The 14,886-nt window shown below is 37.6% G+C and overlaps 1 protein-coding gene across 3 annotated transcripts in view; it reads right to left on the reverse strand.

Moving 5' to 3' along the window:
• SCRN1 (secernin 1) overlaps positions 1–14,886 on the reverse strand; it is a 33,539-nt gene that overhangs the window by 2,072 nt on the left and 16,581 nt on the right. For all 3 annotated transcript variants that reach the window (XM_085226290.1, XM_085226289.1, XM_003207159.5), the window contains exons 3-7: positions 13,318–13,499; positions 9,107–9,309; positions 5,712–5,906; positions 3,919–4,084; positions 97–277 (exon numbers count right to left, since the gene is read on the reverse strand). In XM_085226290.1, the coding sequence (XP_085082416.1) occupies positions 97–277; positions 3,919–4,084; positions 5,712–5,906; positions 9,107–9,309; positions 13,318–13,499 (927 nt within the window). The remainder of the gene's footprint in view (positions 1–96; positions 278–3,918; positions 4,085–5,711; positions 5,907–9,106; positions 9,310–13,317; positions 13,500–14,886) is intronic.

The raw sequence follows: 14,886 nt of genomic DNA on the forward strand, positions 1-14,886 counted from the left end.
CTTGTATGGTGCTCTAACTCAAAATAAGTCATCAACAGATAGCTTTAAGGAAACCTATACAAGATTATAACAGTTACCAGGTCCCACGGCTCTTACCTGATCACTCTCAAGGAGAGACTGGGCCCGTTCGTGTGCCTTGTACAATTCATGCCTGCGATCGGGTTTCTCCTGGAATCGAGGTATCTTTTTAGCAGGATCATCATCTCCAAAAGAAGGGGACTGTACTTTTGGTACTAATTTTACATCATCAACAAAAATAAAAGGCTTAAACACGGACCTGAAAGAAATGAGAGTTACTGCTTGCAGCAGTCAGACAGATTTTATGTCCATCATTCAAATGGTTGCCAGGCACAGCACAGATAATTCATCTACACCACCCACAAACTAGGTTAGAGAGTTGGCACAGTTCAGAAGCAAAATAAATCTCCATGCTTTAAAAAAAGCAAATTTTGCCAATTATTGCAAGACTTCATTCGCTGGGTTTACCTACAGCTTTCACTGATCTCCTTCTCACCAATTCTGTTGCTACTTTAGAAAAGTAGTATTGAGTTGTTGAAAAAAACCTCAGCATTCTGCCTCACATCAGCTTTTTCTCCTCCGTTCACACTGCCATCTCTCATCTCCCCACAGACAGAATTTCCATTAAAATCACACGAATGCAGATGTGTGTGTGATTTGTGTCCACATGTAGCACGGATAATTACACAGCTTGTTCAATATCAGAGGACTTGGCAGAGGACCAGCAGCACTGGTGAATTTCATGTGAGGAGGGAAAAAAAAGGACATGGCTACCCATACTGTGACACATCATAAGCAATTTCAACACTTAATTTGGATCTGACTTCAGGGAGAGGAGAAATAAGAGAAATAGGATCTTAATTCCTGAGAATTTGGGAGGAGAATGTATTCTCACATGCATGGAGAAACTGCCTTCCCTTTAGATGCACATCAAAACAGCACCCTGCATTCTGCAGAGAAGCTGCGAGAAGTGCAAGACATGCAAAAATGCTGACAGTGCTGCCTGCATACGCTCAGCAGGTTCATTGCTGCAACTCTATCCATCACTGTCATGAGGCCTGACTCAATACCTACAGTTAAAATAATGCACTTTTTAATGCACTGGAGTATAAATGAAAGCAAGAAAGGCCTCTAAAGTGTTTTTTCGTTCGTTTGTTTTTAAACAGTCAGACTCTCATTTTTTAAAAAAGAAAGAAATCTCACCAAAACTATTTGAAGCCTTGCTCATTTTAATCCCAAACAATTTGCATCAAGTCAAATAAAAGTTTTGGAAAGCAAGCTTATTTTCTTAAACTTTAGCGTCTGCGTTGCAAAATGCAAGGTGGATGGAAAGTGCCTTTGGCGTGGATGATTTCTGTAGCACTTGGTAGCACATAATGCTTAACCACTCTTACAAGAACAACCATCATCTGTTCGAGGGCAGCATTTTCATTCATTTCTCCCTATAGCTTCTTTACCTCAATGCAAGAGGCAAATCTCCGAATAACTGAAGTGATACAGCTTAATATCTGTGATTCCCAAGTGAATTCTGTTTATAACAGAAGATAAATAAACTATTTCTCTAATGACCTAGCCCACGAGTTCCCTTGTATTCTCAGATGCATCCAACTAGAAAAGACACTGTTAAAGCAATGGAAATCAAGCCTCCAACAAGGAAGATATCCGGGAGCAACTTTTTGGGAGTGCTGTATATGTTCTGTTCACTTTTTAATGCCATACAATGGTACCTCAAGAACTCCCATCTTCATTAGTTAGGCTTAAAACTGAAAAAAGTACCTATCTGTTCAAGAGAGGCAATAAATGGCCACAAACTTCGTGTCTCAACAAGAATCCAGCTGGCTAGTAACCGCTGCAAACCCAGCCTTTCAACACAGGGGTCCATTTAAACTTGCAACGAGATGTAGTTCAGTAGCACAGGACTGTAAGACTGTACATGACTGACTACTGATCGTATTTCTGGTTAGAACGTGCTCTTGAAGCTTTTGCATATACTATAAATACACAAACATCATGCAGTGTATTCATTAGAAAGTGTTTGTGAAGATTTGCATTGCGTTTTTAAACAGTAACATTCCTAAACAGCACTGTAACTATGGTGCACTTACAGCCTAGCGACCAAAAAGTAACTTGAAAAACAGCTGTTAACAAAGTGCTGTCTAGTTTTCAGATAATGAAATTTTCAGTTTTTAACCTGATGGCACAAATACACCCTTTTCACAGAGACCTAACTGGCTGGTCTGTAGTTCAGATAGAAACTAAAGGTTTTCCAAGGACATCCATCTCCTCCCTCTAACAGGAGCCTGTCAAAAATGGCTAATTAAAGTGTCACATTAATCCAAGAGCATTCTGTACTTAGATATCTGTTTCTTGTGCTTGAGTTTATTTGCACACTAAGCTTTCATTATTATTTTCTTTCTACGTGTATTACTGCCTTCAAGCTGACAAAACTGACAAAAGAAGAAAAGTTAAGTACAATTAATTAACCAGAAAATAACCAAGTAGTTCTAACTCAGAATTACTGCCCAGGTTTTTTTCATTTCACTTTAAGAACGAAACACCTTGAAGTCTAGAAAAACTAATTGCTTTATAAACTACAAACATAAAGTAATTTAGATGCTCATCAATACCTTGAGGAAAAAAAAAAACCTTCTTTTATTGGACCTATTTAATAATGAATATTCTAAAAGGCCTTGCTTGCACTGCATATCCCTTTCTGATGACCAAAGACAGCCCACTAAACAAGCTGAAATATCAATTCACATGCGAAGTTGTCTACAGACTAACTGGGTAAAATGCATCAAACCTTTTATTTTTCACTGTCTACTCAAAATTTCTTTTTATTCTATGTTCAGAAAAGTCTTATCAGTATATCCCAAAATCTGACCAGAAACCAGAATGAGAATATAGTGGTGATGGGCACGGTGTTTGAGAGGAATTAATTCACTGCAATTCTGCCTTCTCAGAAGGCTGCTCGTGGTTCCTAATAGCTGCTATCCATAAATCCTTACTACTTCTTCCCTCCTCCCATCCTAGAAATCTTTCAATGTGAAATAATCCACAGGTCTATTCATAAATAATTTCTTTTGAAACAGAAAGAACAGCCAGAGAAAGAAGTGTTGTGCTGCAGTCTGGTATAGGGATGTTTCTCTTCATCTTGACAAGGAAGGCTTTAAAATTGAAGGGTCCCCTACAGACTCTGTTAATAGTTACAGTTACAATAGTTATATAGTTATAATAATAATAGCTCATCTTTCAACATCCTCCACAAAAAAAAATCTGTGTCCCCAGAGAGCATTCGTTGGTCCCAGTTGTGTGCAGTCCAAGCTGAGATGTAACAGTGCGATATCTTTCCGATCCTGCCTGCCTAGCCTGGAAGTTGCGTTATTAGCCTCTCTGTTATCTCTTGACCTGGTGCTCCTCTCATTACATCCCTTCCTCTTCCAACCTCCGATAGGGAAGACAGGAAAGAGCCCCTTCAGCAGCAGGAAATGTTCCAGTCAATGGAAGCTCTGCTAGTACAGAGAAGGCAGCACACATCTCACCTATTCTGTAAGTGAAGGAAATAATTCTGCACCGGCTTTCTCATGAAAGGAAGCACAATAAAGTGTACCATCCTAGTAGCTACTAGGGATTGACAATTATTTTGAAAGCTGACTTTGTGTCACTGTAATTTTGGGTTCTGGTAGTGTTCAGAACAACCCTATGGTTTCACTCAGCTTTCCATTCTGGAAATCTTATTGGCTAAAAATGTCTCTGGAAAAAAAAAAAAACAAAACCACAGGACAGGATGGAAGACAGACAGTTCTCTATTCAATTCCAATTCTGAAAACAAAGCTTCTTTAATATCTTCCAAACCATCATCTACTCTGCATCCAGAGGACCCCCAGTGCTGTAGCTTACCTTGATGGGTCTGGCGTGCCAGTGAAGTAATGAATACAGGGAAAACTAGGGTCCTGAGGCAGAGCAGACACTATGCTAGCTGTAGTAAGGAAAGATTCAGAGTCCACACAGACACCACTATCCTTGTCACGCAGGACATCAATCATAGTTTGTGCAGAAACACCACCTATATGAGGGGAAAAAAAATTCCTGAGTGTTCAGTGGCTTGGGCCCCAGGGAAGGATTTTAGTCTGAATGGGGTTTGACTTAGTTTGTCCAGTGACACTGGGTACGGCCAAATCCCAGTTAACAGTTTAACAGTGTAAAACCAGAATGAGCTTACTTATCAGTAAAAGAGAACAGCAGGAAGCATTAATTAGGCATTACAATTACTATGTAGGGAGAAATCTCATATAAAAGGTTTTTTTCAGGAAGGCTATCCTGTCTGTAATACTGCTTCAGCAATCACTGTGAAAAGATTACTTGCATGAAACACCTAATTTTCCTTTAAGAAGCTACCTCTATCCAAGTTCAGACAGAATAGTAACATCCTAATCTTCAACTTCTTATCAATTTCCATCAGTTCTCAGTCAAAATTTGGAACAATCATCTTGCATTCATTAGGTCTAGCCTAGACACAGAGATTTTTATCCATACCTGCAAGAAACTCCTATTCTCATGTTATTTCCTGCACATGCCTTATCACAGCTTTTTACCCATGGCACCTCCATGTTATCTTGCACTAGAACCAAGCAGGGCTTCTTTATACAGCAACTTCCCAAACCTCACCCTTACGTTTGTGAATGCTTCAATGCACAAGGAGACATGGATAGCCCAGTAGGACTGCAAGATTTGCAGCTATAGCCATCTGTCCATCCAGATCCTCAGAACTATTATCTGGGTTTATTAAGACCTTTCACCTATGGTCCTTCACACTTGTTTTATCTACCTCTCACACACAAACTATGCTTCAAGTAATTCTATAATGTTAGCAGGAACCTCCACTGCAATAAGCATTTCATCTCTATTCTACACAATTCTTGACATTTGTCAATATATGAAAATGCTAACAATATAGTAAACTCACATCTTTACTAAAGGAATCTTCATAAAAAGATGATTTGTACCATTTTTCATACATTAAAGAGCAAATACCTGTCAGCTATGCACTGCTACAGGCTGATCATATTCTAGCTACTTTGGCCAGCTACAGTCATTAATTTCAGTCTGGAAATAAATTCTTTATTTGACTGAAGGCAATTGGCACATTGTCTGTCCTGGCAGCTTAATTCCACTCAACAGTGGAAAAGGGACTTCAGTTCACAATTAAATAGTGTTTATCTTCCTTAAACTATGTTCTGAATTCCTACCCCAAAATCCTAAATATTTCGAAACACAGCATTCCTTGAGATCAAACTTTCATACAAGAGACTACTTAACACTATAAATACAGTATTTAAAAAAAATAAAACAAGGCCACTGTATTTGCATCAAAGCACATCATGCACAGTAGAACAAGAGCAAAGCAAGCTATTTTATAATTTCAACCCTCTCTTAAAACAAAATTGTGAGGTACACTAAGGACTTCATTCTAAACTGAGGCAAGTTTAAGAATAGCCTTCAGTTCTGGTCTTCCTTTCTACATGATTTACATACAGAGGTATCATTTTCAGTCACCTGCAGCTCTGGCAGATGATGGGAAGTAAGCAGTAGTGAAAAAAATCCTGCTGTATATGCAAAAAAAAAAAAAAAAAAAAAAAAAAAAAAACCAAAAACAAAACAACAAAAAAAACCCAAACCCAGTTCACACTTACCACTTTGCTTTTCCAAGCTCTCCCTGCCAGAACAGCAGGCTAAATGGCCATCACCAAGAGAAAACACTTCAGAAAAATTGAAGTCTGTGTCTCCATTCCACCAGCCTTGACTTCTCACGTAATCCCTTAGTTCAGGATGCTCAGCATCGATTTTTGTAGTTAGTGAAAGCTGATTGCAAATGCATTTCACCCCCTCTACAGAAAGAGCCACATATTACAAGAGTATTAATACAGTTCTGTGGGAGTTGCTAGAAGGACAAAGTAATTGCAATTAGGAAACAAATGAAAGCATCAATCAGGATGTACGTTTAATATGACTGCATAATTGCACATACAGTTACCATTCACTGCAGGTGGCAAAGCTCAATTCTCTCTGTCCTATGTAGATATTTACACTGCCGCGTAATTAATAGTGCTGTTCAGTCAGACAGCAGTTTCACAGTCCCTCTGTACTTCACATACATGATCATAAAGTAGAAGATGTCTCCAAATGCCACAAGGCATAGCTAAACATTGAGAAGATACCAGCTTTATTTTTCTGTCCAATGAGACAGCTGCAACAAGACTTGAGGTCTAATGTGATTCAAAAAATATATGTCAGTCAAGCTTCATTTAGATTAATAAATGCTCTTTGTCTCCTACCTTAAAACTGAAAATACAATTTGGAAAATATTTTAATTGATTGCTTTAAGCTTCCCAATTGAAAAATATTTTTATTGTAAGCAGCAAAAGATAGGCTTAAGTTAAAGAGTTCATTTTTAATCTTAAATTTTAAAACGCCATGAAATGAAATGGCAGCATAAACAATCTTCAAAGAATATTAAAGTGTTTGTTATTTTTTTTCTTAAGTGCTTTCCTCAGAAATACTGCAGTGCTCATACCCGTATATCTACAGCATGACTAACAAACGGTGTCAGCTGCAGATATGCCTCAGAGAGGATAAAGTAAGTGCATAGGAAGCCAAAGGAAAAGCTGATAAAGCAAATCTGTAAAATAAAATAAATCAGATTCTGGAATTTGGCACAAACTTTTTCTTAAACAGAAACCAAAGCAGTATTTCTAAAAGTTATTAATTAATACTGCCTTCCACAAAAGTAAGCTCGCCTTTCTAACGTCACATATGTTCTGTTGAAACAATCAGGAAGAACTACAGTGGAAAGTTAAGTGCATAAGTCTGAGAAAGTTACTGCCATTCAACTCTGATTTGTACTTGCTCTCTGACAGTGTGTTCATGCTTTCAAGCAGCATGCCTTTCAGAGAACTGTCTTGACTTCTGTGATAAAAACGTTTGAGTTCACATCAAGCTAGCCAAGCTACTCATTAAAAACTCTTTAATTATTACACTTAGTAACTGATGTGAAATAGCATTTCATGGTTTTGATCCCCTCGAGGGGGACAAGTTTATCATGCAGGTTAATTTATCTATTTAGACTGAAGAATAGCAACAGGATGAATTTTAAAATGTTTATCCTTAAATTACTGTCAAAAAGTTGCTTGATAAACATGTGCTATAAGCTTTACAGAACTATAGCAATTAGGAAAGAATAATTCTGAGAAGAGTCAGGAAAAAAAATTCCTTCCCACTGCTGAGAAATGACACATTTTCCCTGTTTTAACAGCATCCATACATTCATTTTTCAAGGCATAAATATGGCTGCAGAAAAGAACCTCCCGAACCACGTATGAAATAACAGTTCTTCAATAGCCAGCAGCCCTCCCTTCATCCTGTCAGCCTCAGCAGGCTACAGGAAGGAGATGGAAACTAGTCAATTTAATCTGCTGCTCACAAGGACCCCTGGAAGAGAAATGTGCTAGTAAAAATGGGAACAGGATTGCAGTCTCACTTCAAAAAGATACAAGCTGCAGATGAAGTCAACAGTTTACTTGCTGGGAAGTAGCACACGAAGGTTATATACTGCTGATGTAGCTAAAAAGGTTAAGTGAGAAGCACTTCAAACAGCAGCCAGGTAGGTCAATAGAAGACAGTTGTCATTTCATAACCCTAGAAATTTTTTTAGTTCGTTCAAATGTGTGTGTAATTTTTATAAAGTTCTTCTCTTACAAAAATAAAAACCCCTTCAATACTGAAAATGATAAACCAGATCTCAAAAAATATATGCCTTAGACAATCTTAGTATATTAAGGCAGCACATATATTCTACAAAGTTTTAAGTAAGGGCAGCCACAAAGTTAACGAAATTTAGAAGTCACTTTGGAAGCTCTGGCTTCACACACAGAGAAAAACAAATGATCTATTAAAGAAAAACACAAAAACAAGAACTTTTATCCTGCACTGTTAGGTAAGAAATGGGAATATTTATATATTAAATATATTAAATATAATTCAATATATATATATAAATATATAGCAAACAGAAGCAGACCATTCAATTTACCACTGTTGTGCTTTAACCCAGCAGGTGGCTCATAACCACACAGCCATTCACTCATTCTCCCCCCTCCCAATGGAATGGGGGAGATAGTGAAAAAAGCAAAGTAGAACTTATGGGCTGAGATAAAACTATTTACTAAGATAGAGAAAAGAAAAAGGAAAATAATTATGACATATATATATAGATAGATATATAGATATATAGATAGATAGATGTACATAACAAGTGATGCACAAAGAATTGCTCATCACCTGCCAACCGTTGCCCAGCTAGACCTTGAGAGGTGGAAGAGAGCCCAATTCCCCTTCAAAACTCCTTCTGCATGATGTCATATGGTATGGAATATCCCTTCAGTCAATTTAAGTCAGCTATCCTAATTCTGTTCAATCCCAGTTCCTTGGGCCCTTCACTGTGAATGGCCTTGGCTCTGTACAATGCTCCTTAGCAGCAACTATAAACATCAGTGTGTTATCAACATTGTTTTTCTCTGAGAACCAAAACATAGCATCATACCAAACATTGAGGAAAACAATTCTGTCCCAGCTGAAATTAAGACAACCACCTACACATAAGCCCTTTTCTCAAAGCTATTAACTCTTATCCTAGCTTCTTAATATTTCAGATTAGTAAGTAATAATTTCTACATTAACTACAATGAAAAGATTCTTGACACATTCCAAGCAGTAAATAAATCTGGGAAAGCACAACACTTATCAAACATAAAAGTGTAAACATAATGATTATATAGCTTTTGTATACAGGTGACGTATTCTCCAACCTGACAGAAAATGCTGTTACACTAACCAATGTAAATCAATGCTTAAAAGCTGAAAGTAATAGAAATATATATATAAAAAAAGATTAAAACTGATGGTTTAATCGAACACGTGCATAAATTAGTTACTTAAACTCAGGTACTTTAAGACAATTCTTCCAAAACAATTCCAAAACAATAATAAAACATTTATTATGAACTAGGCTTGCTGTAAGTGATGAACTGACCTGTGATTTTTTCAGCTGCCCAGTACTTTCCAGATGTTTCCAGTACCCAGGCTTCATTTCTGTCCACAATCAAAAATGCACTTTGGAAAGCATGGCATGAACTTGCGTCTTCATAGTAATTTCCTCCTTGCCCATGCTCTTCCAACAAAGCAACTATTACATCCAATGCTTCCTTGGCTGTTGAACCTCTTTCTAGGCCAAGTCTGTATGAAAAGAGCAAAACATTTTCAAGCAGATATATAACAGTGAGATGTCTAAGTTATTCATTTTGAACAGCAGCACTGATCTTGTATTAAAACACAGAAGTGCCAAGTCTGCCTGGTGTAAGAGCTCTCACTTCATTGAGTTACTAGAACTATAAGATGAAATACATTTTGTTTCAAGCTTTTATTTTCTACTCTGCTTTCTTTATTTTCAGTATCAGAGCTGGCCAAAGAATTCAAACCACCAACCAACGACCTTGGCTGCACTATAAGCACTATAACCTTTCAATATTTCCTACTCAGACAGAATGTAATGAAGAATAATTTTAAATGGCCTTTTTAAAGTAACAGCTATATACAAGTTTGCTCTGTACAAAACAGTGGAAAATTAGAAAAGATTATTACAGGACATAAGAGATTGTAATCAGTTTTACCAGCTGCCTGCAACCTCTCTTCCTGAATGCACAGATTTTTAATTGGCCGTGGAAGCTAAGCGTATGTTATCCTTGATGTTTATTGCACACAGGACAGAGGAATTTGTGCATAGTCCACTGTTAGCCTTGTTTTAGTCTGAGTTATTGAAAGCAACAATTTCATCTCTCTCAGCAGCATTTACTTAGTGACAAAGGAGAACCCACTAAAATTTTAGATACTAGCTTTAAAAGTGACAATTCCTCCCCTATCATCCTTTGACTTCATATTTACATCCCTCTCATTTTGTTCCTCGTATTAGCTGAAACTCATTTTGCATTGTTGCCTCCATTTTCAGTCTCTATGCATTTATATTACTCCTTCATTCTTTTCCTCTCTCGTGCTGTCACTATTTCAGAATAACACGGAAACACCAATCTCAGCATACACTATATACATCATCTACTAAAAGACAGCTCAAAAGCATGTCTTAGTTTCTAAGAACAACTCCACAAACTTTCCTTGGTCCACGTAAATTAATGGATTGATAACTACTTTGATGGCCATATAGTCACCCAGTGACTCCTCTCCTTGTCTTACGATCAAAAGCGTTAGATTATAATTAGATCAAAACCTGGCAAGAGACACAACATCACACTATACTTTTTACTTCTCCCTGCAATTTTCTCTCTGAGATGGTTAGTCTAGCTTTCTCTTTGAAAACTCCAGCAGAGATTTAGGCTACAGAAATCTCTCTTAGATTACTGTATGGCAAATAGCTTCAATATTACATTTACTTCCACTTTACTAAGGCTTAGGCTCTGCTTTTGTTTGTGTGCTCCTATTTGTCAGTTGCAAGGGACAGGGAAAATAAAAAAACAAAAAAAACGACACAGCAACCACACATCTCTACAAAAGTGTAGGTCTTGCCACTTATCTTGGCATCAACTTGCTGGCTGATTCTAGCATATCTTAGCATAACCTTCCCACTAACACATTTCAGAGCACTTGTTAAGGGTCTCTGTGAGAAAAGCTTAAAGTAATTTTGCACTGAGATTGGACAGCTTGAATTATCCATTAAGAAATTTTCTGCGACTTAGTACAGCCTACTGCCTCAGTGCTATTCTGAAAAACCACAAGATTGCCAAAAATTATCTTAAGCTTTTCAATTTCTATTCTCATTTATTCTATCTCTTCAGAAGTTATGCTGGAATCAATTTTCTCCCAATATTTCCATCTGTCAAAACTACCATTATGTTTTTCACTTAGATAAAACTGGGATGGGGATAGGCCCCCAGGTCAACTGCACAAACTCCATCCCTTCTTAAGAATCATTCTTATGTTCTCATCTGCTGCTCTGTGATATACTATCAAGATAAAAATCTGCAGACGTGTCTTAAACCCACTATACTGCCATACGTGAGGAAACATTTTTTTGGCCATTGTATCAGCAGCCATGCACTAAACAAGCTAAGAACTTCATGAAGTGCAACTTCACAGATATCCAATAGGGTTTTCATTGAGAGGGGAGGGCAGGGGAGAGGACTAGCAGACGTGCATTTCTTAATTGAGCTTAAAATTCCTCCTCTAATTTTCATTCCAATAAATCCTGAGTGACAGAGATAACCATTTCTGCAGATGGGTACCAAGAGCTGGTGCCAGCTGCTTCATTGCAGCCTACATGATTGATTTTGCACTTGATGGCTCTCTTTATTCTATGAGATCATCCAAAACAGTTAAGCTTAATGCTAGCAACCAAGTCTTTGCAGTAAGAAAGAACCACTCTGGCTGCAACAAAAGACAGATGGTAGTCTGCAAAATCCCTACTTCTCTTTGCCTCAAATGCTGTCTGCCTTACAGCTACAAACAATTTCCTCTGCAGATAAGAAGGAACAGAGGGAGAGTAACATCTCCAGGTGATGACCACTGGTAGGCTGTGTCATTTCTCCATATTTTGGTACTTCCTAATATTTTAGTGTGGATAAACCTAGAGCTACTGGATAACATACATACTTCATCAGTTAAACAGTACTTTGAGAATGCAATAACCTCAAACAACAAAAACAGAACTGTGCACTTAAAGCAACGGTTTATTAAAATTGGAGCATGATAGTAGGAGGGTTAAAATAAAGGTGGACCTTGGAAAATCACCTACCACATCCCTCATCTTGATAAAAGCTTGCCCTACAGTTTCTTAGAAAAGCTCCCCAGTCTATTTTATCTCCCTTAATGCAATCAAACTCACTAGCCCTCCTATGTACAACTTCTCTGTAGATTCCTTCAGTAACACTGGAATTAGAAAAAGTACCAAAGGAAAGTAACACCAATTCCCTCATGAACTTCCCATTGATCAGATTCTCTAGATTATATTTCCCATTTTCATTGTCTCCCCTCCAGCTCGCTCACACTATTCTTGACTGTGATAGCTGGAACCCAATACTGTATTTCTGCAGAGACATTAGGGTCAGAACATTTACAGTCTCAGGCAGCTATACATCTAACAGCAATTTCATGTGACTAGGATTCCCAGCTTACTTATGAGAATACCTTCCAAGGTTTTAATGACCTTGTAAAAGTCAAAGTATCTATTTTCTACTCTTTAGCATTAAAATTTGTTAACTCATTACAGGGGCAAACTAGAAGTGTTTGACAGGATTTTTCATGACTAACAGTCAGTACTGAACATTTGTCATCTCCATGATATTTAATTGCCTTTTCTCCCTTATGTTGGTCTATACCCACAGCTCTTGTCAACACTTATAGGTATACCACAACATTTAATCTTTTCCAGTTATCCAGAATCTCTCCCATCTTTCACTAGATCAAGTAAAATCAGTATGCTCTTGAAATTGGTTCATCCTGCTCATTAGGGGTCCTAGGAAAAATTTCAGCAGGATCACTGGATCTGAAATTGATTTGCTTACATAACTAGCAGTTGTCCTGTGTTATCTTATAATTAAATTGAATATTCGTGCTCCTTTCTTTGTGATGGATTTGCACCATATTCTCTTGTCCTTTCATTTTCAGCTTTCTTCCTCCATGTAACTCTTCTTTAAATTCTCTTCTTTGTAGCATCAGCATGCAGACTGAGACACACAGTGCAGCACAAGTGTTTCAGGCAGACAGCCTTCAATGAACAGACTTCCATGGAGTTTTGTTTGCCAGAATTTAAAAAAAGGGCAATGGTTTGTGTTGGAATGCATGGGCTGAAGCATAGCAGTTTGTTTATGCCTACAGTTGGCTACAAGCCCAGGATAAGCTTTTTAGGTCAGAGTAAGCTTTTCTAAAGCAGTGGAGAATGAAGGGTGCATCAGCAATCTGATGCTACAAATTAGAAGTTCCTAACTAACAATGTAATGGAATAGTCACTGCCAGACTCTACAGTAGGTAGACAAGGTAGGTTTAGAGAACTCATATTATGCACACACAGCACATAGACAGTAGCCAACTTCAGATTCCAAGTGCCTTAAAGCATCTGGTGCCTTTTGTTTTAAAATCTTCTAACACCAACACCACTAAAGCCATTACCCATTTACCCATTCTCATCATCAATGTTTGGCCTTTAAAAGGATGTTCACAGCTCAGCAAGCCACCCACCTGACAAGATCCATTCCAAGCAAGGCTTCAGATTCAGAAGCTGGTTCTCTGGTCACGACAGCTTCATTAGCTATACAGACTCCATGCTCATTGGCTCCCATTTCTGCTCCCCATAGCCAGGATGGCCTGCTCAGCACAACAGCATGAGTCTTTGGCACCTGCTCAATCTCAATATACGTGCACTGCATTGGCAGAGAAAATAAGAAGAGAAAATGTAGAACAGCAGCAAGCACTGGATTTAATCTTCTGACTCTAACATAGACTTCAATCTTTTGCACAAGATTTAATGTAGAGACAAGATACACATCGTGGAAAAAAAAAAAGTCTACCTCTTGAGTATGAGCTGGGGAATTTTTTTAAAACAATATTTGTTAGGTTTGAACCTTTATGTCTTGATACTACAGAAGACTGGGAGAAGACATCTATTTCAACAGCTGAAGGCTTCAGTTTGTCTTGCAGAATTCAAGTGCTAGAAGCGGTAGAAAGCAGAATTAGGTGGTCTGTTTCTCAGAGTTAACAGTACAGTTCATGTTTTCTGTGTAACAACACCAAAACAATCTCTCATCTCACTTAAAAACCATCTCCTGTATTTTATGTAAATGGTGTAATAACAGTAATTGGACAAAGCACATTGGAAAGTTTCCCTCTCTTCCTTAGTGCTTTCCCTGCACCAAGTCTAAGTCTGCTGATAGAAAGAAAAGTCAAGACTTGAAAGTGTTCAGTGGAAAAACAGCCACAGAAAGAAAAGCACAGACATTGTTTTTGCTTAAAATTGATGTTTCAGCTATTTTAAATGGTTTACTGTAATCTGAGTTCTATGGATACATTCTGACAAGTCAAAGATGCAAAGGAAGGCTCACAGAAGTCATTGACACTGCAAAGAAAGAAAGAAATCATTCATTATCTTTCATATAGACTTTTTCTCTTGTTTTGGAATATAAAAACAAGCCCTGTTTTCCCAGGCAGCATGGAAGAAAGCTTGATCCATCTTTAGATCATTGACTTGGACAAACCAAAGAAATGGGCTTTACATTTTATTTCTGAGGTCACACCAAGTTCCTCAAGGGCCACAGATTTTTTTTGTCTGAGGAAACTGAAATTGTCATATTTATGAGACAGCTCTTAATGTCTAGCATTCCTAGTGCAACACCTTCCCTGATGGAAGTAATCTGCACAATTTTGCAGGAATATTTGTTCAGACATAACAGGATAAATAGAAAAGATTTGTGAACTCAAAGTTGCTTCTCTTCAAAATACATAACGTGTCTACATTAAAAACTAAGCCTGGGAAATCTAAGACTAGCAATTATAAGCTTTTTTTTTTTCTTTTTCCTGACTTGTCTTTCTACTCTAAGTATTACAAAGCGTGATCCTCAGCTTCCCATCTTGAACAATAATTTTATGGTAATAATGTAGCATGCAATTAAAATGTTCAACAGATACAGATGTTTTGTTTCTGTTTTTGTTTTTTTAAATCAGAGATGACATTTTTAGAGCCCTCTATGACCACACAAAGACACCAGCAATCAGCTTGCTCCCTTCATTGGGAATTATGTGTAAACACAAACT

The sequence above is a fragment of the Meleagris gallopavo genome, chromosome 6, assembly GCF_905368555.1.
Source record: "Meleagris gallopavo chromosome 6, MGAL_WU_HG_1.1, whole genome shotgun sequence".
Classification (NCBI taxonomy): Eukaryota; Metazoa; Chordata; class Aves; order Galliformes; family Phasianidae; genus Meleagris; species Meleagris gallopavo.